At 34.6% G+C, this 24027-nt stretch overlaps 2 protein-coding genes across 2 annotated transcripts in view; both read right to left on the bottom strand.

The window, feature by feature from the left end:
* TM9SF2 (transmembrane 9 superfamily member 2) overlaps positions 1-24027 on the bottom strand; it is a 76798-nt gene that overhangs the window by 41875 nt on the left and 10896 nt on the right. The window contains exons 2-4 of the mRNA XM_001376903.5: positions 9507-9574; positions 8162-8255; positions 5886-6013 (exon numbers count right to left, since the gene is read on the bottom strand). Coding sequence (XP_001376940.2) covers positions 5886-6013; positions 8162-8255; positions 9507-9574 — 290 coding nt within the window. The remainder of the gene's footprint in view (positions 1-5885; positions 6014-8161; positions 8256-9506; positions 9575-24027) is intronic.
* LOC130455840 (ribulose-phosphate 3-epimerase-like protein 1) lies at positions 2763-3275 on the bottom strand. Its single transcript, XM_056807505.1, has one exon. The coding sequence runs from the start codon at positions 3134-3136 to the stop codon at positions 2897-2899; it is 240 nt and encodes a 79-aa protein (XP_056663483.1). The 5' UTR covers positions 3137-3275; the 3' UTR covers positions 2763-2896.

The raw sequence follows: 24027 nt of genomic DNA, 5'->3' as shown, positions 1-24027 counted from the left end.
AACTTTGACTTTCCTTATATTTACTATTTCATTTTCACTGTGCTACAAGAACCTGAATGGGTCTTTAAAATATGCATATTTAAAATAATTCACTGAAAGGGAAACAATCATCAGAATGAGCTTGAAAATACTGCTTTGGTGTATTCCTAGCTAATGAATCTCTAAATTCCTTACCATATCTTGCTTTAAAAGCAAATGATGATTTGTCCATTCATATCTACTTGTAGCGTAAAATGAGGCTAATACAATTCATACCAAGTTGTGTGCATTTTAAGTAGAATCCTTTTTAAGCTACCATACCATTATATTTTTGCTGTATGGAGCAGTTGAGGACAATTTATAGAAATCACTTTTTCTCAAGGAAAGACTATTGCTTCAAGTTGTAGTTAGTACCCATACTTACTAAACTAACACTGGCCAGCTGGTCTAGTTTGTGTGATTTGACACAGTTTTTGTCAGGAATTGGAAAACCTGATATTGGACCCTTTGGGGAGAAGGGGGAGAAGTTCAATCAAATTTCAACACTGACAAGCCTCTGCTTGTAGTTTCACTGTACATTTATTTTTAAAGAAAAACAAAAACAAAAACCTCACAAACACAAGTTTGTCCAGAAAATTAAAACTTGAATCTTGCTCTCATGTCTAATAATACCATGATCTTCTATGTAAGTTTTTTAATTAAAGTTATTTCTATATGTCTTTTATAGTGTGAATGTGATTAAAATACTAAAACGATCCATAATATCACCCTTTCATAAGATATAAAGTGTCAAGGAAAAAACTTCAAAAAAAAGAACACAGCTTGGTAGTACAATTAATTTTCAGTACTTTGCTTTGTGAAGTTTTATCCTTATTGTTATAAAATGTTCTTTTTCTGCCTCCCAAATCACACAGAGTAAGCAAAATAGTCCTATTAAAAAAAACACACACACACAAAATACCTCATAATGCTATGCAACTCTAGGCTCCCCACCCTATTCATTCATTCATTCATTCATTCATTCATTCATTCATTCATTCATTCATTCATTCATTCATTCAATAAACATCAAGTGTTTACAGTAAATATACCATAATGAAAGACATAAAAATTCACATTAACCTGAGGATAATTAAAGTTCTACTCCTTTTTCCTTGAAGTAGCCATTACAGTTATTACCTAAATATTTAATCAAGCACAGAAGTTACAAATAAACCTCAGATCAGTGGATTCTTCTGCATTATTACCACCGGAGGTGAAAGAATAAAACCATGTCCATCAGACACACTTCTAATAAGGACCTAAGTTCATTCATTTAGGGCTCTGAAAGATCCTGGAAGAGGACTTTGAAATCCTGACATCAAACTAGTAATGCAAGTTGAACCCATGTCTGAACTCCAAATCTCTATCCAGATAACCTCCATGTGTTGCCTTAACTTACTGCTTTGTGCTTTGGTTTCCTCAGTTGTAAAATGAGGACAATAACTGTTCTGCTTCTTATAAGAGTGTCAGAAGAATGAAATGAGATCCAGGATACAAGAAGCACCTGAGTGCTCTGTAAGATGTAAGGATACACTAGGTCCAGAACTAAATGAAAACACTCCTGATCTAAGTTGGTATTAGCATAATCAAATTATGAATTCTTTAAAAAGTGGTCAATTAAAAATTACTTGGAATAGTCCACGCTACCTTTTTCCTTGTGACCTGAGGACACTCCTAGACAATGATGTCCTACACTGTTGTATTTTTGGACCCAGCCACCTGAAGGACCTCTGAGGCCATACTTCTGATCTGGAGAAAGAGACAAGTGGGCTTTCTGTTCAACAAGCATTGAACATATTTTGCTATAGGCAAGAAAGAGCCTGAAATAAATGTGTTTTTTTAAGTATATAAAAAATAAACTCTTGTAAACAACATAATCCCCAGTCGTCTTATAGTTTAGTTCCAAAGTAGGTTACTGCCCAAAATGAAGGAAAAAAAGAGGGGGGGGTGGGGGGGGCGAGGCTGGAAATGGTTTGTGTCATTTGGTCAACTGGGAAAACAAGTAGGGTGGTCAATCACATGAAAATGTGGTCAAGATAAGTATAAAGGGATGATGGGAGGGGAAAGAGATAAAGAAACTTAGAAAGGAATCATCTCATTCCACTCAAAAGCATTGAGCTTAGATTTCCCCCCAAGAAACCAAACCCAGTAACACAAAGAAATTGCATTTATGAAAATCAATTGATGCCCCAAAGACAATTGTTTTCTAAAGAAAGCTAATGAATAAAGCAAACCTTTTATAATGATGCACAAACATTTGAGAATACTTTTAAGAGGAGCAGTATTACCCATTTTAGTCCTTTTATAGTTAGCAGCTGCTGTTTTTTTCTTCTGCCTCTGAGACAAAATTTGTTTTTTTTTAACCTTAAGACAAGGCAACATAATATATTCTTTTTTTTTTTTTAATCAAGTATTCTAGTAAAAACTCTGTACTTTAGGCCACATAAAAATTTAATTCCCAACTCTTTAAAAACCTAGTAATTATCACATATGCACCTATTTCCATTCTTGACCTCAGCATATCGGTATGTATGCTGAAGTCAACAAGATGAAGGCTCAACTGCTTGGGACAGACAGTGGCCCCACCTCTGCAGCAGCATGATTCTTGAGCTCATTGGGTTCTTGTGCACCAGATGAAAATGAGGCTGAATAATCTAGTCTAATGAGGAGGTAGGCTGGGCACAGAATATTTGCCTGGAAATCTCATCTATCCAGAGAGCGTTTCTGAGCAGCTTCTGAACAAACATTTCTCAGGAGATTGATGACAGATCTGGGGTCTTTGCTCCTCATGATAGCACTACCAGACACAATAATCATATTAGCTCCTGCCTCTGCACATTTGTGAATCATGTCAGGAACTACTCCACCATCTACTTCAATATCCAGAGAGGGGAACTGGGTCCTCAGCCAATGAACCTTTGGCATCATGTCTTCCATGAACTTCTGCCCTCCAAAGCCAGGTTCCACCGTCATGACTAAGGCCAACATAATGGCCGTCTATTACATCTAGGTGCAGATAGTCGGCCCCGGAATCCAGCATCCGGGTGCACTTGGCCCCCAGGCAGGCCAGGTCGCTATTGAGGATGGACAGGTCAATTTTGCAGCCTGATGCCATGGTGGGTGCTGATCCCCCAGACTATGCTTCTTACAGAGAGCGCAAGCACTCTCGTCCTACAAGCTTTTATTTATCAATGTACATATTAAACTATTAAGACTCCTTCAATGACGTTTCCTCATGGCATGAAATGACTGGGTTGTCAAAGGCAGTGACATCCGCATGCAAGCTCTGGTAGATCAAGCTATAAAGCAAACCAATAGTGAACACAAGGACAAGTTTAGCTAAATTCAGAAGGGTTCCAATCAAGTTTGGCAAAGAGTAATTAATTTTCCAGTCATAACCCTTAAAGATGCAAAGTTTGTAATCATGATATTCATACCAATGATATTATAGATCCTGAAGTACACAATTACATGGTCAAAAGTGAAACTCGGAAGAAGGAAGGTCCTGGGATCCCTCCCCCACCTAGAGTGCTAAGCTTCCAGAGGCAGCTGGAACCTTTGGGCGGGCAAAGGTGCTGGTCTGGAGGGAGTACCTTGCAGGCAAAGAGCATTCAACAAAAGCAGTGGGGAAGCAGTTAGAGAAGAAATGCAGAGCATAGAACAAGGAGCCTAGTTGCAGCAATGGAGACACTCCATATTGCCGCCCCGCCCCCCCCCCCTTTCCTGAGGTTTTGGCCTCAGGGCACATCCAGCAACCTGGCTGGACTTAATCCCATCAAAGCATTCAGAGGGCAGGGAAACTTAAACTCCAACACCCCTCCCCCACAGACTGCTGGACTTAATCCCATCAAAGCCTCCAGAGGGCAGGGAAACTCAAGCTCCAACACCCCTCCCCCACAGAGGGCACTGAGAGATTTAAGGACAAAGCTCCAAGGGTGAAAGTGGAAAGAAAAGCCCCCCAAAAATGAGAGGAGCAAGAGCTCAGGCAACTGCAAGGAGTAAAGAAGGGGTAAATATCACAGAGACAAACACACTGTGGTATCATCGAACGTAATGGACTTCTCCATTGGTGGTGGTGTAATGTCCCTGAACAACTTGCAGGGACCCAGGAGAAAAAAACACCATTCATAAGCAAAGGATAAACTATGGGAGTGGAAACACCGAGAAAAAGCAACTGCCTGAATACAGAGGTTGAGGGGACATGACAGAGGATAGACTCTAAATGAACACTCTAATGCAAATACTATCAACAAAGCAATGGGTTCAAATCAAGAAAACATCTAATGCCCAGTGGACTTACGCGTCGGCTATGGGGGGTGGGGGGGGGGAGGAAAAGAAAATGATCTATGTCTTTAACGAATAATGCTTGGAAATGATCAAATAAAATATATTAAAAAAAAAAAGAAGGGGTAAATATGAGCAAACATCAGAAAAATAAACTACATACTACAATCGACAACTTCTATACAGGCAATGAACAAAAGAGCAAATGGAACAGAGAAGGATGAGGGAACACCAAGAGAAAAACCAGAAACCCCAGCGAATTGGTTACAGGCTCTGGAGAACTCAAAATACAATTAAGAGAGGCTGAAGACAACTGGGAAAAGAACTTAAAAACTAAGATAAGACATATGGAAACAGAGACACTTGAACTAAAACAAGAAAATAGTATCTTGAAAGCCAAAATCAACCAGCTTGGAGATGAGGCAAAGGAGATGAAAGATGAGGCAAAGAAGATGAAAGATGACCTCCAAAGAAAATCAGACCAGAAGGAGACGGACGACCAAAAAGTCAGGGATGAAATCCAGTCTTTAAGAACCAGAATACAACAACTAGAAACAAGCGACTTCAGAAGGCAGCAGGACACTATAAAACAAAACCAAAAGAATAAAGAAAATATGAAGCACCTCATTCAAAAAACATTAGATTTAAAAAATCGTTCTAGGAGAGACAACTTAAGAATCATTGGTCTACCAGAAGATCACGACAAAAGAAAAAGCCTGGATATCACACTACAGGAAATTATCCAAGAAAACTGCCCTGATATTCTAGAACAAGAGGGAAATGTGGAGATTGAAAGAATCCACAGATCACCTCCTGCACTTAATCTCCAACTGACAACACCCAGGAATGTTATAGCCAAATTCAAGAACTATCAGATCAAGGAAAAATATTACAAGCTGCTAAGAAGTCATTCAGATACCATGGAACCACAGTGAGGGTAACACAGGATCTGGTTGCATCTACACTGAAGGACTGAAAGGAGTGGAATATAATATTCTGGAAAGCAAGGGAACTAGGTCTACAACCAAGAATCAATTACCCAGCAAAACTGACTATATTCTTACAGGAAAAAGTATGGTCATTTAACAAAAATAGAAGAATTCCAAGCATTTGTAAAGAAAAGTCTAGACCTGAACAGAAAATTTGATGCCCAAGCACAGAACTCAAGAGAAGCATCAAAAGGTAATTAACAAAGAGGGAAAAAAGAAAAACAAAAACCAAAAAAACCATCAACTTTGTTGTAAGACACCCAATAAATTAAAATGATATGTATCCCTGTATGAAAAGAGGTCATTGGTAACTCTTAAAAACTGTTGCTATCACCTGGGTAGCTAGAAGAATTACACTTAGAGGGAAGAGTGACAAACTGTATAGAATGAAATGCCAAGACATAAATAAACATCCTTTAAATGAAATTTTCCATTTTATATGCACTAAATGCTACTGATTAAAAATGTCAAGGCATAAAACTTATTTTCCAAAGACTTTCATTTATGTATAAAATAAAATTTAATATCAGGCAGATAAAACATCATCTTGAAAAGGAAAAAAATGGATTGACTAATAATTCCATGTCTTACCAATGATGTTGATAATTCAGTAACATACTTTTTTTTAAGAATTCTAATTTTTGCTTGTCTTCTGCTTTGTCTGTATGATATGTTTTTGTACAAACAAGCTTACAGGTTTCGTCCTTGTTAAATGAAAACTGTATTAAAATAAAATGGAATGTCAATTAATAGATGATACCTAGGTATACTTACAGCAATGTAATACACATACTAAACACAAAATTATTCCAATCATTAATTGTAAATATGTCATGCCCTCATAATAATATTTCTATCAGATAAAAAATTTAATCTTATTCTGCACTTTTAAAAGAAATTCATCATTTTTCCCCTCTTATTTTTGATGAAGATTCCAGTCTGGTAGTTCATATAGATTTCAGCCTATAATGCCACAAAATCTGAATTTGGTCTTGAGCTAAAAAAACAAACCCCATACAAAAGTAGAAAATAATGGAGCATTATCCTATCAATAGTAAAAAAAAAAATAACCACAATCTTTTCTGAAAAATATTGTAGTGCCTTTTTAAAATAAGCAGATAGTGGGGGTAGCTGGGTAGCTCAGTTGAAAGCCAGGTCTTGGGATGGGGGGTCCTAGGTTCAAATCTGGCCTCAGACATTTCCTAGCTGTGTGACCCTGAGCAAGTCACTTAACCCCCAAGGCCTAAACCTTACTACTCTTCTGCCTTGGAACCAATAAACAGTATTGATTCTAAGGCAGAAGGCAAGGGTTTAAAATTAAATAAAATAAGCAGGTAGAAATGTGAGGAAACATCATTAATTTAATGCCAATAATTTAAACATCATACATATGTTTCTTTTTATCTCTTATGTTCAAAATACTTATTGTTACCAACTTTCAAGATTTTATTTATGAAGAAACAAAATTTAAAATAAAAATCACTGTCTTTTTAAAACTAAAGGCCCCTCAAAATTTAGGATTCTTCAATATTTCTTCAACTCAGTAATAATCAATTTTTAAATGGTATAATAATATTGTGATACATACTATATTTTCATAAATACATATATTGCATTGCTGTAAAATAAATTTTAATTCAAGATGTATCTCCAAATATAATTTTTTTTATAACTTCCTTCAGCACTTATTTATAAAATCTTATTGGTGAGATTAAAAACAAGAAATTAGTAGGAACATATGAAAATACACATTGTGAAGGGCTAAATTAAGTACTTGGGAGCAGTTAAACATAGAACTGCATTAAGACTTCAAGGCATCCTGTATATGCTTCTGAGCTATACATAATGTGTAACTTGACTGTACTTAATAATAATAAAATTAGGTGGTTTACAATAAACACAAGCAGTCTTGGTCATCAAAGTACAATGCAATAATAGGAACTGTGTGGCATAAAGGAAAGAGCATCTAGCCCCAGCTTTACCATAAACTAGCCAAGTTACCTTGAGCCCTTAATTGCTCTTGACTCTCATTTTCTCTATAAAATGAGGAAGTTAGACTGACTCTTAGATCCCATCAGATCCTCAAGTTTTATATGATATTCTGTCTTAGTCTATATCTTAAATCCTAAAGAGATCTGAGAGGAAATCTGATTCATAATCATGATGCTTAATCCAGAACTTGCTTTCTGTTTTACTTTGTTCCAGATTTGATTATCTGCCCTAACTTCACAATACTACACATCCCTCACATGTAAACTATGCTAGTAGTCATGAATGGTTTCTATTTGTGTGGTGAAGGAAAATACAAATACACTATTCACAAATAAGTAATTATTCTATATAATGCTTTCTTTTTGAGAGTAATATATCCTTCAAACTTATTTTTAAAAGATCAAAACACCTCCTTAGATGGAAGGCTTTTGATGTCTTTTCCTCTGTGATTTTGAGCTGTCTTGAAGTCTGTAACTTTATTCTATTACCATAAGCTCAGGGGCAATAGTCAGTTCTCAAGAAAGACTTCTTTTAGCCACTTGTTAATCCCTAGACAAACACAAAGGAAATCTTCAGAATAGTTGTTACAGCTGTTTCGTTGAAATACAAATTAGCCAGTATGATAAAAATCTCTAGTAAAAAAGAATATAAAAATTTCTTAAAATACACTTTAATAAAACATTTCATCATTAGGATTTTCCACACTCAACAATATTATTGCTTGTACATAATAATGCCCATATATGCTGATTTATTCTACCCTGAATCAAATATTTTAATAAAATGTATAACACAATTTTTATGTTGTTAAAATTCAAGAATAATTAAAACATGTACTTAATAGTTCACAATTATATTTGATGATAAATACAAACCTTATATGGAGAAGGTTCAATTCTTTCCCCAAATAATACCTGACCAAGATTTTCAGATGGACGTTTTCCTCCAGCTGCTTGGCAAAAATCAAACCTGGAAGAGAAAGTATTGGTTTTTCAACATGAGAAAACATACACACACACACATTAACCATCTCAATTAAGTAAAACAAAAATTCACGATGAGAATACATGATGTTCATGCTTCTACTTAAGTGCAAAAATCTGATAAACCTTCAGTTACAATCCTCTCTTTGTTAGTAAATGATATTATTCTACCATGAAATATAACTTGATACACCTCTCTAAACTAGTATTTGAGAATTTTTCTTTTTGTTGGTTTCAAACTAAACTATTTTCTCCTAATATGACAAAAAAGAGGACTTGATTCATTTTAAAGTTAGTTTAATTCCAAAAGGCATATATACACATATATTAGGATTGAAAATAAATTAAGAGTAGTAATCCGTGTCACAGTAAAACAAGTAATAATCTAAGACTAATGTGACATAGTTTGGCTATTAACAAGTTGTGTGAACACTTAACCACTTAGTAAGCTAAATGGACTTCAGGTTACTTATCCTCAAAATAAGGGGTATAGACTAGATCAGTGTTCCTAACCCAGACGATATTCCAGGCAAGTAAAATACCTAAATTCTCAATTTGTTTGCTCTGTGTAGCTCAAGAGTTTAAAAAAAGAATAAAGAGGAGGCCCAAAAGTAAAAAGTAGTGTGAAAGAAGGTTGGGATGAGGGAGATGGAAGAAAAGATGAGTAGGTGGCTTTTTTAAAGTTATAGGTTTTAAGAAATAAGAGCTTTTATTAAAAAATGTTTATAGATATGTAAAAATGTACCAAGGACTGAGGATAAACAAAAATGAACCAAGTATTGGACCAGATAATTTCTAAATTCCTTCTATAATTCTTTAGTTTTTCCTAATTTGAAAAATAAAACTCTTTAAATTCAGTATCTCTTTCTATTTAATGACAAAATTGATGGATATAATTGTTCAGAGAGCTTAATTTAAAATAAAGAATTATATATGACATTATATAGTATGCTCAAATAGTTTAACTAAAAATAGCTTGTTTTCTAATGAGATAATCAAGAGGGAAATCAACATTTTAATCAGGATCTCTTTATATCTCATTATGGAATAAAAATGAAGTTCATATTTTAATACTGTGTAACTAAAAATCTCTCCTTTTAAAACATTTAATTCCCAGCACAAAGAAAGCCAAGTTTCCACATGTGGGGGAAGGGATCAACAAAATTAAAAAAAATGCAAACATTTTTTGATGAGACACAGAAAACTATACATATAAACAAACTTTAAAAACACTTACGCAGTATATTCATAAGGAAGAACAGATTCCACAGAGTCAAGTCTGTTCACAAACAGTTCTATTCCAGACTGAAAATGATGAAATACAGAATTAGGATAACAAACAACTATATGCCAAAAATCAGTGACAAAGATTTACAATGCTTGGAATTTTAAAAGTTTGATGTGTTTGAAACATGGAAATTAACAACATGGAGTATTCTACTTAAGTCATGTCATATATACTATGTATACGTAAAACATGAGCTCAATTTAGTTGAATTTAATGTGTGCCAGAAGTTTCAGCATTGCTAAAAGTTCTAAATATCACAAAAGCCTTTCCTACCTCTATGAATTTTAGAAATTATATTGGTGTATTTTCAGTGTAATTTTCACTTAAGCAATAATGATGCTATTAACTTTTTAACAACTTAATGCAACTTAAAAAAAATACAAATGCTTGAGGCTTCCAAATTCAGTATCTCATGCCTAAGCACTAAAATTATTTTATTTTTTGATACCCTTTAGATAAAATGTTTTCACCTATCAAATCCTATATACATATTCATGTAAAATATTTATTGGAATTAATCTTTTTTAAAAGCAATAAGTAGGAAGGGGGGAGAAGACAATAATAACTTGGCATATGGAAGAAGTCTTATCTATAAAGGTAAGATAATACTGTAGAAAGAAAAAACTTGAATTCCTAAAATGTGACTGATTTCCAAACAATCTCTCCACCAATGGTTGGTTATATTCTTAATCTCTTAAGATTCAAAACATCCCAAATATTGCTCACCAGCTTATCGAGAGTGGTTCATTATCATGGCTATTAAATCAATTAAAAAAATTCAACAAGTATGCTTATTACTTTGCTGAAGACTTACAGGTGCTTTTTGAAAATATCATTAAAAGTTAGGATAGTTTCACCTGGGTAAAGGTCCTATACAATACAAAAGCAAGCAGCTTTGATATAGCTCTCTCTCTAGCCTCTGTGGTCCTTAGGGTACACCTGACTGCATGGAATCATATATGTAGCTATTACACTCTTTTAGCAGTCATAATGAAATGACAGCTCATGTGACAGGTTAACTGGACAAGTCCAACTTAAGTTTTTAAGACTATATGCACAACTTTATATTATGTTATTTCTAGTCTTAATACAGCTAGTCAGATAGTTCTTTACCCCAAACCTTCAATATTCAACAAATAGAAGACAGACACTACTAAATTCAGACTTCATATGTGGTAATGGAAGAAATACTACATATGATTCAAAATTTTCACATAAACTTATGCAACTAAGCAACATTAACACATGGAAACGTCTTTTAAAAAATAACAAAAAAAACTAATGGCATAGAAAATTCATACTATATCTTATACTTTTTCTCAATGATAAATTAATTTTGGGGTACTAGGAAAAGACCTGAAGGATTACTTAAAATATCTGCAGGCATTAATCTACTCTCCTTCCTAGTTGAGTTTCATCTTGTCAAAATTGTGGCTTTCATCAATTACGAAAGGTATGTGACTTTGAGGACACCAGAGTTTAAAAATATCTATCTAAAATATCACTGCATTAAGATAAGATAGAATGACCTGAAAAGATTAGATGATCCTCTTGGATGTCTTTCCAGGTCCAAATGTAGTTATACTGTTCTGAACATATAACATTCTACACTGTTGTATTAATTTCATTATCTCTTCACTCATTTTTTCCCTAATATTTGATCTAACTGGCTCCTAGTGCAATTCATTTCCCAATCTCAACTTGTTCAGCAGAAATGAATGATATAAAAAACCAGGAAAGCAGCTCATTATTACTTAAGTAATACAAATATATCTGCAAAACAATCTAATGATGTAGAGAGTAAAAATCCTATTATTCCCATTTTACCATAAGAAAACTGAATCTCAAAAAAGTGATGATCACAGAACTCTGTCATAATTTGGCTAATTTCTTTAGTCCACATTTTACCAACTCATTAAATCTTTTCATTGTTTTCCACAACATTAAAGTTGTAATACGCAAAGAAAGACATCATGCTCTAAGAACAAAGTCAAGCTTAAATGTGAGATTATCTCAGCTTCCCTAAATAGAAAACAATACCATATTTAGTCAAACCCACAGCTCAGTATTTGGTTTCTTGACATTGGTAATCAGTTTGAAAAATAAGAAGATTATCTTTCTTAGTAACAGTAGCTTATGTTATTTATAGGGTCTTTTATATATATTATTTCATTAGATTATCAAGAGAATCCCCTATGAGGTGGGCATTAAAAGTATTATTATCTATTCCACAGATGAGGAAATAGGAGTAGAAGTTAAGTGATTTGCCCAAGGTCATATAACTAGTTTTGGATGGCACTGCAACTATATGTCAATAGTTTTCTCAATTCTATCTCAAGAAAGTTTAGCACAAACTGTTTTATTGTTATATTTTAATGGTTTTGTGAAACCATAATCAAATTTCCCTTTATCATCAATTTTACTAGATTATGAAAGTTTAAAACTTTCTAAGATTGGGAAGACATCCTTCATAAATCCTGGCAAGTGATATCTTGAGGAAAAATTACCAGGAACTAAAATAGGCTTCTCAGCTCCTGATAATGGTGTGATAAACTTACAATTTGTTTCGTTTCTCTTTCAAAATTTTGGGGAGGTTACAGAACAAGTAATAACATTATGGAAAAAATTTATAACAACAAAGAGCCACTGAAGCAATTAAAAATGTAAAGAAAAGTACAGAGTGAATGTCAGAAGGAATAGAGATAACCCAGACAATTTTGAGTATGTTTATTTTATTGTATACTTTGTAAGTGGTGCAACTTTGCAGATGCATGTACAACCATATTTTTGTTCGACTTTGTTTAAGGAACAGTATATCTAACTTGATGTTTAAATTAAAAATTAAAAAAAAAATTAAATTTTAAAGAGACATTTTTAAACAGGTACACTAGTGCAGTTAGTGGAGCTATGAAATGATCCAGAAACTCTTGAAACATGTAACTACACTCTGACCCAGCTATCCTACTACTACTGGAAGTATACCTCAAAGAATATTTACAGTAGCTCTTATCGTGGTAGGAAAAAGTTGGCAATTATGGAGCATGGCTAAAAGAGTAGTGTTTAAGTATGACAGTGCTTTGTCATAAGAAATGATGAAATGGACAATTTCAAAGAAAACTGTTAAGATCTCTGTGAACTGATGCAAAATAGACAAGAACAAGAAGAACAATTTATGCAATGAACTAGAAGAATAATTTATACAGTGATAACTTTATAGGGAAAAACAAACTTTAAGAGCTCTGATACAATGCAATGATAAACCACAAATCTAGAAGAATAAAGATGAAACATGATACATTTCCTGAAAGAGAAGTGATGAACTTATAAATCGTAAAGAGAGGGGGGAAAACTAAACCATAAAGAGACATAATATTTTGGGGTGTGGTCACTGTGAGGATTTGTTTTCCTGAGTTATTCAGCTATGTTTTGAGGGCTCTTTTTCCCCCTGCTTTTCTTTTGTGGAAAAGGGAGAGAAGAAGTGAGGATAGATTAAGGGAAAAATTACAGAATTCTGGGCACAATGTAGTTGCATTATACTGCATTTAACTTATTCAATTATATTATGCAAAAAGAAAAAGGAGATAAAAAGTACATCTAAACAGTGCTTTCTATGATAAAAGTCTGATATTCAAAACATATAAGGAATTAATTCAAATAATGAAAACCATTCCCCAACAGAAAAAGTAGTTAAAAATCATGAACTAGTGCTCAAACAAGTTTAAACTATCAACAATCCCATGGAAAAATTGCTACAAAACACTATTAAAGAAATGCAAATTATAATATCTATAAGATTAAACCTCATACCTATTAGATGTGACAAAGGGATATAACAAAGTGGAAGGACTATAGGAAGACAGATATATTAATGTACTATTGGTAGAGTTGTGAACTGATCTAGCCATTCTGAAAAGCAGTGTCAATACAATGCCTCTACACCTAAAAAGAGCAAAGAAAGCAAAAACGCCATACCCACAAAAGCATTAGCTCTGTTTGTTGTATTGAAGAATTAGAAGCGAATGCAATGACCATCAACTGGGAAATAGCTAAACAAATTATTGGTATATAAAACTTCAACTGTGCCATAAGACAAAAAAGGGAAGCTTTAGAGAAACTTGGGAAGATTTGTGTGTACTGATGAGGAGTAATGAAGTGAGCAGAATCAGGAAAACTATATAGTAACAACATTGTAGAAAAGAATAACTTAGAGCCTTAAGAAGATCAATGCACTAACCAACTCCAAAGGATAATGATGAAGGAATGTTCTCTACTTCAAATAGATAATAAATTCAAGAAGCAGAATGAATGACATTTTTGGACATGGGAAACACATATGTAAACCTTAAAATTTCTTAGATTTTTCAACACATAGATCTATCTGTTTGACCACACTTATTTGTCACAAGGTTTGTGTTTTCATTTTTTATTTAGAGCTCAAGGATTTGTAGGGAAGGGGAATTTATTGCTAGTTGCTCTGCCTTCCCACTCCCTCCTCCCCTCCCCCACCAAAAGAAAAGAAAAGAGGACTGTTGAAGCATACTTTCTAAAATACTCAAGGAAAGAGGAAGAAACAAAAGGGAAAACTTTGAAAATAGCATATTGAATTTATATACATTTTTTCTCTAAGCAAGTTGTACATAGTAGGTATTTCATATCTTTTTTCTCTTTTTCTTTGTTTATTGAAATGTTTTCTCTCCTTTTGAGGAGGTAGTGGTAGTGGTATGTTTATTACATTAAAAGTTTTTTTAAATTTTTTGGCACTGCTGGATATTTGGCCTGCCATTCTACTCACTGAATCTATGTCTAAGAATGATCTAGACAGAAGGTGTAAATCTACTGTACTCTCAACTAGTCTCAGTTCCTGTGTGATTTTCTTAGAGTAAAGCATTTCACCCAATTGAAATCTCCTCTTCATCATACCAGTTTTCTGCTTAATGACTAAAGCTAACAATAGGGACCGCTTTTTCAAGCATTACTAATCAGCAAGAAATCCCTGCCTATTTGTCCTTCAATTTTCTGGTATCCCCTCTTGCCCCACAATGGGCAAGAAGAAATCACAGAAGTTGAGGATCAGTAGGGCCCAATAACCATCTAGTCGACTCATACTTTAAAAAAGACTTTTCGAATAGTTGTAGTGCTATATTCACCCTTTTATGTTACAGTTAGGTGTGAATTTAAAAAAAAAAAAGATTTTCCTCAATCAATTTTCTGCAGCTAGGTCTTTTACGTGTTCTTGTTTCTTCTGCTAGAGTAGGGCAATACTTTCAAGAACAATAGCTTAGCTAAGGGTACCAAAAAAAATGTACATTCAATTGTTTCCTGAAGAACAATCTTAGGAATATCTTCTCTGTTACAAATTGTCATCTCTTAAAAGACATTCTGGTCTAGCCTCTTCCTAGCTATAACTATCAAAGGACACTATTATATTTTCTGAACAATTTTAAGGATCTTTCAGGGATAATTTTTATAATTTTGTCCTTAGACTAGGGGTTGACCTGGGGCTCATGAATTATTTTTAAATTTTTTATAATTATATTTCAAATAACTGATTTCTTTCATGATCTATGTATTTTAAAACATTATTCTGAAAAAAAAAAAGGGAGTCTATAGGCTTTACCAAACTGCCAAAGAGATTCATGATACTAAAAAGTTAAGAAAATTGCTTTAGGTTAATATTTAGTTAAAATTATTTTTTACCAGAAAAAGGGTTTTAGACCAGCATATTATACCATTGGACAATGAAGTTTTTTGGTTGTTGTTTCATTAAAAAATCAATGTTGGGGGCAGCTGGGTGGCTCAGTGGATTGAAAGTCAGGACTAGAGACGGGAGGTCCTAGGTTCAAATCTGGCCTCAGACACTTCCCAGCTGTGTGACCCTGGGCAAGTCACTTGACCCCCATTGCCTAGCCCTTACCACTCTTCTGCCTTGGAGCCAATACACAGTATTGACTCCAAGACAGAAGGTAAGGGTTTAAAAAAAAATTAACAATGGCAAAGATAAAGTCTTCTTATCTCACTCAGGCTAGATGTGCAGGTATACTAGAGATTGCCATGGGAGTTTTGACTTTACTGTTCTGTTTCCAACCTGGATTAGTTAATTCCTCCTTTGGCAATCTAGTGGCCTCCATCTCCTGGAGGAATATTGATGCCAAATTTGGTTTAGACATCCAACTAGTTTAGCACAGGATTCATGAGATCTTCCAGTCTCAGGCTCCCTTGTAACTGTGATTACCAGCATAAGTCATCAAACCCATCCATGGTAAATTCTAAATGGATACTTGCCTCAAATATAAAAGATCACAACACTAAATAAATTTGATGAAATCAATGACACCATCTTTCATGGAGAGAATTCTTTTCTTAAAAAAAAAAAATTTTATTGGCATCTTTTTTCAAAGAAAAAAATTTACACCTTTTACCTTTCTCCACCCTGCCTTCCTAGAGAACATTTATGAAGATTTTTAAAAAAGAAAAAAATTGAGCAGAACAAATCAATACATTAAAAAACCTGAACACCATTTATGAAGATTTTTTTAAAAAATTGAGCAGAACAAATCAATACATTAAAAAACCTGACATTATATACATTACACATCTGTGAATCACCTCCACTCCTCCAATCCCTAAGAAAAAAATTAGGAAAACATTTCCTATCTCTCTCATCTTTGGAGCTGACCTTGATCTTTATGGCTTCATAAAATTCAGTTTTTATTATTTTGTAGCTGTTCTTTCTATTTTTATTGTTATAGTCACTGAATATATTGTTTTCTTGTCTGTACTTATTTCAATTTCTATGAGTTTCATAAAGGTATTTCCATATTTTCCAGTATTCACTTTGTTTATTGTTTCTTACAATAATAATATACAAGTATCTTCAAGTACCACAATTTTGCCATTCTCCAGTCAATGGGCATGTACTGTACTGTTTCCAGTTCTTTGCTACCACAAAAGAAATATTCTTTAGTTGTTTGGGTTTTTTTGGTCTTATTATTCTTTAAAAATAAAAACACTGTAGCTGTATAAGGGCTGTAGCTATATTATAAAGGGGAAAAGGAAAGTTAAAGGGAGAAATGTGGGTGCTATAAAAACAAAAGATCAATAAAAATCTACTATAAAGAAACAAATTCTCCCAATGAAAGAAGACTATCAGGTGACTCAGATTTCTTTTATGATGTGACCCTTTATATTTAAATCAAGTGTCCATTTGTAATGATCATGTATGGTATAAGATACTGGTCTAAACTTGTTTTTTGCCTGTTTAATGTGATCACAATGTAATGAGAAACCAATGTATGCTCAGACCAGTATATTATACCATTCCAGATGATGCTTCTACAAAGAAGATGCAAGGGAAAACATGACATCTCTCCATGTAGAAGACACTAGGAAACTATTTCCAAAACAATCCTGATATTATGTAAGGGAAGTGCCTTGGAGAGACAGAATATGGTATATAGATATTTCACAACTTGTTTCAGTCAGCTATGCACATGTTGACTGCAGAGGCATTCAAAAATGTCTTCAACTAAGTCTTTTTTAAAAACACTAATATTCTTTTAAGGTTTACTCATTTCTGGAGAATCTTGATGACTTCATCCACGAGGTTTAGTAAAAGGGGTAGAGTGTCCAAAAGCCCAGAAGACTCTTTCATATCCCATCGTTCCAGAGTTCAGGTTAGCAGCTAATATGTAGCAAGGATGCTCTGAGGAGCAAGGACCAAATTCTGGGAGTGATCTTTGGGAAACTAGCCTTGCTGTAGCTGAGATGTAATCAAACCACATCTGAAGATAAACTTGATGTGATCAATGCTATGAAAGAACTGAGTTAAATACTGAATCTAACCTATACCCATCTTTGAAGCTTAGAGAGACTATGTGCTTTGTCCAGAGTCAAATGGCCAATAAGGTTAGAAATGCAGCATTCTTTCATCTCTACCTTGTTACCTTCATGTTGTATGATTGAAAATCTGTTACCCTAAAAAAAGAACTACATATCCCAAGAGCCCACTGACTTCCTGTCATTATGTACTTCCTGTAGACAGAGGATAAAGGGCATGGGCTTTGGAGGTTCCTCCTCTCTGATGTAGAATCAGCAGTGATGGTGGTGAGTGGGGATGGCTAAAAATGGCTATCTTAAAAATTTCAGAGGTTCTCCCCCTATTCCTTCATGGTTGCCATCAATGTAAAAGTTAAAATTAAATCTCAATAATAATATTATATTTTAAAAGATTTATTAATGATCATTAGAAATCAAGGAATAAAGAAGATACAAAATAAAGACTACATGCCCATGGCTGGTTAGCCATTTTTAGCCATCCCCACTCACCACCACCGCTGCTGATTCTACATCAGAGAGGAGGAACCTCCAAAGCCCATGCCCTTTACCCTCTGTCTACAGGAAGTACATAATGACAGGAAGTCAGTGGACTCTTGGGATATGTAGTTCGTTTTTTTTTTTTTAGGGTAACAAATTTTCAATCATACTATGTACTATAAAAGAAAATGAATCTGCCACTGATGTAGAAGAGTTGGAAAAGAAAGCAAAGAGACTTATTAGATCATTGAAATAATACAGGTTTGAGGTAATGAGAGTCTGAACTAAGACAGAAGCAGTGAAAATATAAAGCAATAGATGAGCTTTTTCCTACTTTATCCAGAGTGATAGTAATAGTTCACCAATAGAATGAGCACCATAAACTGATGAGATGGGCAGAGGGGGAGATTATCTTCTCCTTTTCTTTCCTTTTTCCTTGTGGTCTTAAGAAACTAGTTTGAGGTTAGCATTTCATTTTGGTTGGTTCTATTTGTCCTTTTAGGTTCTGGGTTTGGGTGGTGAAATATTCACAGAACCCAAAGGTTTGAGCTATGGTAGTCTTGTAGGCAGGAGTCAGGATTCCAGTTAGGATTTGCAGCCAGCCCTATAGGGATGCCCCCTGACAAGCCAGGGTGTCTGAGCTTTTATAAAAAAGAAGAAAAGAAAAAGAAAAGAAAGTACACTGAAGGTATAATCTCTGTAATTCAGAAGTTGGCCATATATGAGGATACAGTAAGCAAAAAATTTGAACCTAGGAAAAACAGTGCTTTTTTGTTGTAGCAAAAACAAACAAAAAAAAAGAAATAAATGGGTGTTCATTTAACTGACAACTGAGCAAACAAATTAAGATACCAGGCCAAGAGATGGGAGGTCCAAGGTTCAAATCTGGTCTCAGATATTTCCTAGCTGTATGACCCCAGGTTAAGGCCCACTGCCTTGCCCTTACTTTCCTTATACCTTGGAACCAATACACAGTATTGATTCTAAGATGGAAGGGCAGGATTAAAAAAAGGGGAAAGGGGAGGGAGAATAGTGGCACTATTAATAAAAATGGAACCAGAGGGGAAAAAGAGGGAATGAGGAAGAACATCACCCTAGAGAAACAGGAAATATCTAAATGGGACCTGCCTGTCTAAGAGCAAATGTTTTCCTATTGTCCAGACTTGTAGATTTCTATCAATCAGAGGATGATGGGATTTTATTTGATTCTATATTGTAAACATCTGCTTACAAGTTTCTGCATTGTGTATTTGGGTATGCAAAGGACCTTTAAGAAGAACATTTTGGATTTCTAAATTTCTCTGAATCTTTTCTGACTTGATCAGTATTATTAGGGCATATAATTATTACAGTTACTAGACCATTATAGTATACAGATTTAGAAAAAACTCATTTTAAGTGTTTGTTCATGTTAGATCAACCAATTTGCTTAATTCTAACCCTTCTCTAAGGGACTGTCCTGCCATTATAACCTATTAGATTCTTTCTTTCCCTTAATGGTTTGGCTTAAGTAGCACATATGTACATATCTTAAAACCTCTTCATATGTTTAGCTTCTAGAAAGCTGACTTTTTTTCCTTTGTATCTCAATAACAGTGCCTAAAAGAAAGGGTATATTTAATAAATGCATATTTAATTGAAGTGAGATAGCTCACTCTGGATGACCATATGCAAAATAGTGAGCCTTAGCAAAGAAAAGGTACTTCCTCCAAGACAAGAATGGAAGAGGAGATAAAGAGTGAAGACAGAAATTATGAATTGAAAGGAATTTATGGTTCCTTATCTTGGATGACCCAGATCCTCTCAATAAAAAAGAAGAAATGCTGACAACAAAGGGATATGAACCTGGAGTTGAAGCTTGAAGAATAGAAAAGGTTTAGAAGTTATGTAAAGTGAACAATAGAAGAACACAGTAGCTGTGAAGCAATAACCCAGCTAAGGCTATAGAGCATGATCAAGTCAGCAAAGTTTTATGATTTTCTCTAGCATTCAAGGAAGATAAACAATGAAGACTGACTTCAATGAAAAGTCTTAAGGGAATGAGAAATCTGAAGGTGTCATTAAGCAGATTCCTGGAATGATTTACCACTCTCTCTAGAATAGGGAGGCGAGCAAATTAAGAATTATGGGCGATGACCTAAAAATTAGGACCTAGTGATCAAAATGAGGATGGAAAACAGGTTTCAACATAAATAAAGAAACAGTAGAATTAAAGAGGATGGGATATTACAGATAAAAATAGGAATTCTGAATTCAAATTCTGAGAAGAAATTTCAAATAATGGAAAGAAGAAATGGGCAACAAAGCATGGCTTTACCACAGTAGCTAAATTAGCATGCAAGTAATATCTCCCAATTAGAAGTGATTTATCTCTTTTAGTATCTTATATTCCTCTCATTTATTTATCATAGAATGATTTATTTACAATTTATTGAGTCTTCACTCATAGCATGTATTGAATAGTGAATGATATGGAGGTTCCCTTAGTAGAGACATTAAATCCAACATTTATTAATCATCAACCAAGTTCAGATCACTGTGTGAGAAGAAATGGGTATCAGGAAAATAGCAAATGGTGACAAAACTGATAGAAGCAACCTGTAGCAATATGCTGCAGTCAACAAACTTAATAGCTTTTCCTAGTCTTACTCTCTCTAAATGAAAGCTTTTCCTCTCTTCTTGTCTTAAAAGAAAAACAAAGTGTGAATATATCTAGGAAAGGAAAAAGCCTGAGAACTGAGATAACAGCGACAATAGTGCAATTATTTGGTGAACAAACAACTGTCATATTTGATACGAACTTACAAATTTTAACATACAAAAAGCAGATATAACAAAGATTCAAATCTGCTGTCACACCCACATAGCACTTCTTTTTTGCAGGAAGGGTAGGAGGGGGACCTGGTAAAAGAATGCAAGATCAAATAGAAATTCATGGCAAGAGTTTCAAGAACTTTAGGAATAGAATCAATCTATTAATTCATGGCACAGAATTCTTGGTGGCAAAATTGGAAAATCATTTTACCTACTGAAAGAATAACAGAGCTTAGGAGGTACAAGAAATCTCAGCAGCTACCTTGTCCAACCTATATTGCCAACCCACTAGCAAACATGAAAAATAGTCATCTAGTCATTCCACTTTGGGGCAGCCCTAATAGAAAGTTTTTCTAGCTATTGAGCCTAAATTTGACATAGAGTGCAACATCCACTGTCCTCTGGGTCCAAATAGAAGCCTATGTCTTCTATCACATGACAGCCAAACATCTGAATTTAATTACCATGTCCCTTCTACTTTTCTCATCTCTAGGCTAAACATATCTAATTCCTCCACCTTCTATATTGGATTGGGAGTATTCTCTACCACCCATTCTATTAAGATGAAATAAATTCTGCAACTCATACCTCTTCAATAGCCCTTGCTGCTGGGGCCCCTCTCTCTGACTAGGTAGGAATGGAGGTTTGGACATTGGAGAGTTTCTCCCTAATCCTCTACCATTTAAGGAAAGCTCCCATTGAACTCATTATTTCTCACCCAAATGATCTCTGAGATTTCATGATCTCCAGAAACTCATCATTTTCCAGGACGAAATCAACTATGAAACTCACACCTCCTCAGATCATTTCCTACCCAGCAGTAGGACTTCATTGTGCCCTCACAGAAGTAATCTCCACCCCCAAAAGCCCTGCTTTTCAGCTTCTTTTAAGTACTGTCTTCCTCCATTAGACTATAAGCTCCTTGAGGACAGGAACTAGTTTAAATTTTTCTTTGTATTTCCAATGCTTACCACAGTGCTTGGAATATAGTATGTATATATTTTTCAAATTTGATATCTAGTTATACATTTTAACATATATAAATCAAATATAACAAAGACTCAAATCTGTTTTGTCACACTCACATAGCACTAAGTGGCACTTAAATTTTTAATGACTATTATTCACTACCACTAGCTCTGGTACTTTCATCAATTCCTCTTCATGTGTGCATTCAGAGAAGTAGGATAAAGATGATGTTATAATTCTTGAAATTCATCTATCTTTTCTGCCTGGAGTATTAGTATATAGTTAGGCACTTTTCCCAATGGACTGTATTAAGGGCAATCTCAAAAAAAAAATCTAATTTTAAAATGCCAAACTATCACTAGAAAGAATTTAAGAAAAAATAGAAGCTGGAAGACTCTCAGGGCTATTGAAGAGAACCTCATATTAGATAAAAAAGTGGGATTCAACCACATAAAACTTTATTGCCCAACAATGGTAATTTATGGCATCTTTACCTTGAATATTCAATTGGGACACATGAAATTAAGAATAAAGTTAAGCCAGGAAGATATCTGAATGTACTTTTACTAGGACAATTATGAGGGAAACAGAACCAAGATGGTAGTGATAGGAAGTACTATAGTGGACTCCCCTCTACAACTCCTCTAAACAGATATGGAAAACGCACCAGGCCAAATCCTGATGAGGAAATTCAGAAAAGGTCAAGATAAGTCATTTGTCCAGCTCAACTCAACAAAGGGAGACAGGAAGGGAAGTCTGCCAAACTACAGACAAGAGCACCTTACGCGGCAGCACGAAAGGAAATCCTACAACATATCCTACAACTCTTCAGACTATCATGGGGTGGTCAAGTGCCAATGATAACTTTGTTGTCTACTATCCAGTTCTAAGTCATAGATTAAGTGTAGAGAAGAAGACCTGCACAAAGGGTTGATGTTCCTAGGTAGAAATCCTGAGCTATACAGCAAGAACAGAGAAGTTTAGAAGTCAGCAGCAATAGTAGTAGAAGTGTGGCTCAGAGTAGGATCTCACTTTCAGCATCTGCTCGAGCCTACAGAATAACCAAGGCTACTATTCCAGACCAAATGGGAGTCTAGAATTCTGCCTCTCTGAAACAACAGAGCTGTCCAGCTAGCTGATAAAGGCCAACAACAGCCTCTCTTGCTCATACCCAAACCCAGGTCAGAGACTTAGAGCTCAGATCAGGGAGATAGCAATCTAGCAATCTATCCTGGATCAGATGACCACTTCAGAGAAACTGAAAGTTTTTCCTAGTCTATCATTGAAAACCTTTTTAGAAAAACATCATTTAATACCCAAGAAAGTAGCAATGAGAAAATCTAACCCTAACATTAAATCTAAGTTGGGAAGTAGACTGGAAGAATGCCTACTGGAAGAAGGCTGGAAGAATGGGCAAATAAAAAAAAGAATCCCACCATGAGTTAAGTTCATGGCAGAAATGCTTAAAATACAAATAGCAATAACTTTGAAACATCTATAAGCAATGGTGAGAAGAAAAAAAAACCCGCTTTGGCATAAGCATTAGTCATGGCAGATTAACTATAACATTGTTGTACCTGACTACATGCTCGTAGAATATAAGCTACCCCCACTAGACCTTGAACATGTACAAGGGCTTGTTTTAAATTTTATTTCTGTATTTTTCCTTTTTAATGCATTCTTAAATTAGTAACCTAGCCATACATCCTTTACCAAATCTGTTATTTTTATAAAAGAATATTCACTGGGTTGGAACATTATTTTGTGTTGTTATCAGTTTATGTATGTGCTTATATGTAGGATTAGATCCAGTATCTTATCCTCCTGAAGGGGGACTCTAAAGGTATTCTAAAGATCCACAGATTAAATACTTTTTAAAAGTTAATTTCAGGGAAAGATATTGCCAATAATCTGGACCAAGCAAATCTCCCAGGGAAGATGTTGTGAAAACCATCATTATTCCAAATGAATTAAAAAGATGACAGCAAAAGAGGATGCCCCACAAAATCAAACACTACATCATGAAACTAGGAGTGAGTCTTTGTATAACAAACTGAACTGTAGGAGGCTGAGCCCTCCAGACACTTTTGTCCTTCCCATGTACCATTATTTTATCTGGATTATAAAACCATCATGCCAAAAAAGGGGAATGCCCCTTAATGGCTCCTTGCTAATGCATTGAAATTGGTACAAGACTCTTCTCATCGAAGATAAAAGTCTGACCCTCTAAAAAAGCAGTTTTTTGTGCTCCAATGAATGATAAAGATCCACAAGTATTAAAGAAAAGGTCATCCAATCAGAAGACTAATAAAAATGTAACAGATAATGAATGACTTGAGGATAAGGAGTACTATTGTAGCTTAGAACAAAAGGC

The sequence above is a fragment of the Monodelphis domestica genome, chromosome 8, assembly GCF_027887165.1.
Source record: "Monodelphis domestica isolate mMonDom1 chromosome 8, mMonDom1.pri, whole genome shotgun sequence".
In the NCBI taxonomy this organism is placed as follows: domain Eukaryota; kingdom Metazoa; phylum Chordata; class Mammalia; order Didelphimorphia; family Didelphidae; genus Monodelphis; species Monodelphis domestica.
The sequence above is the reverse complement of the archived record's forward strand: the minus strand, read 5'-3'. Positions and strand labels throughout refer to the sequence as shown.

Bases quoted from the DNA above. Each gene is read 5' to 3' on its own strand.
- LOC130455840 (XM_056807505.1), bottom strand. From the start codon at position 3,136: ATGGCATCAGGCTGCAAAATTGACCTGTCCATCCTCAATAGCGACCTG.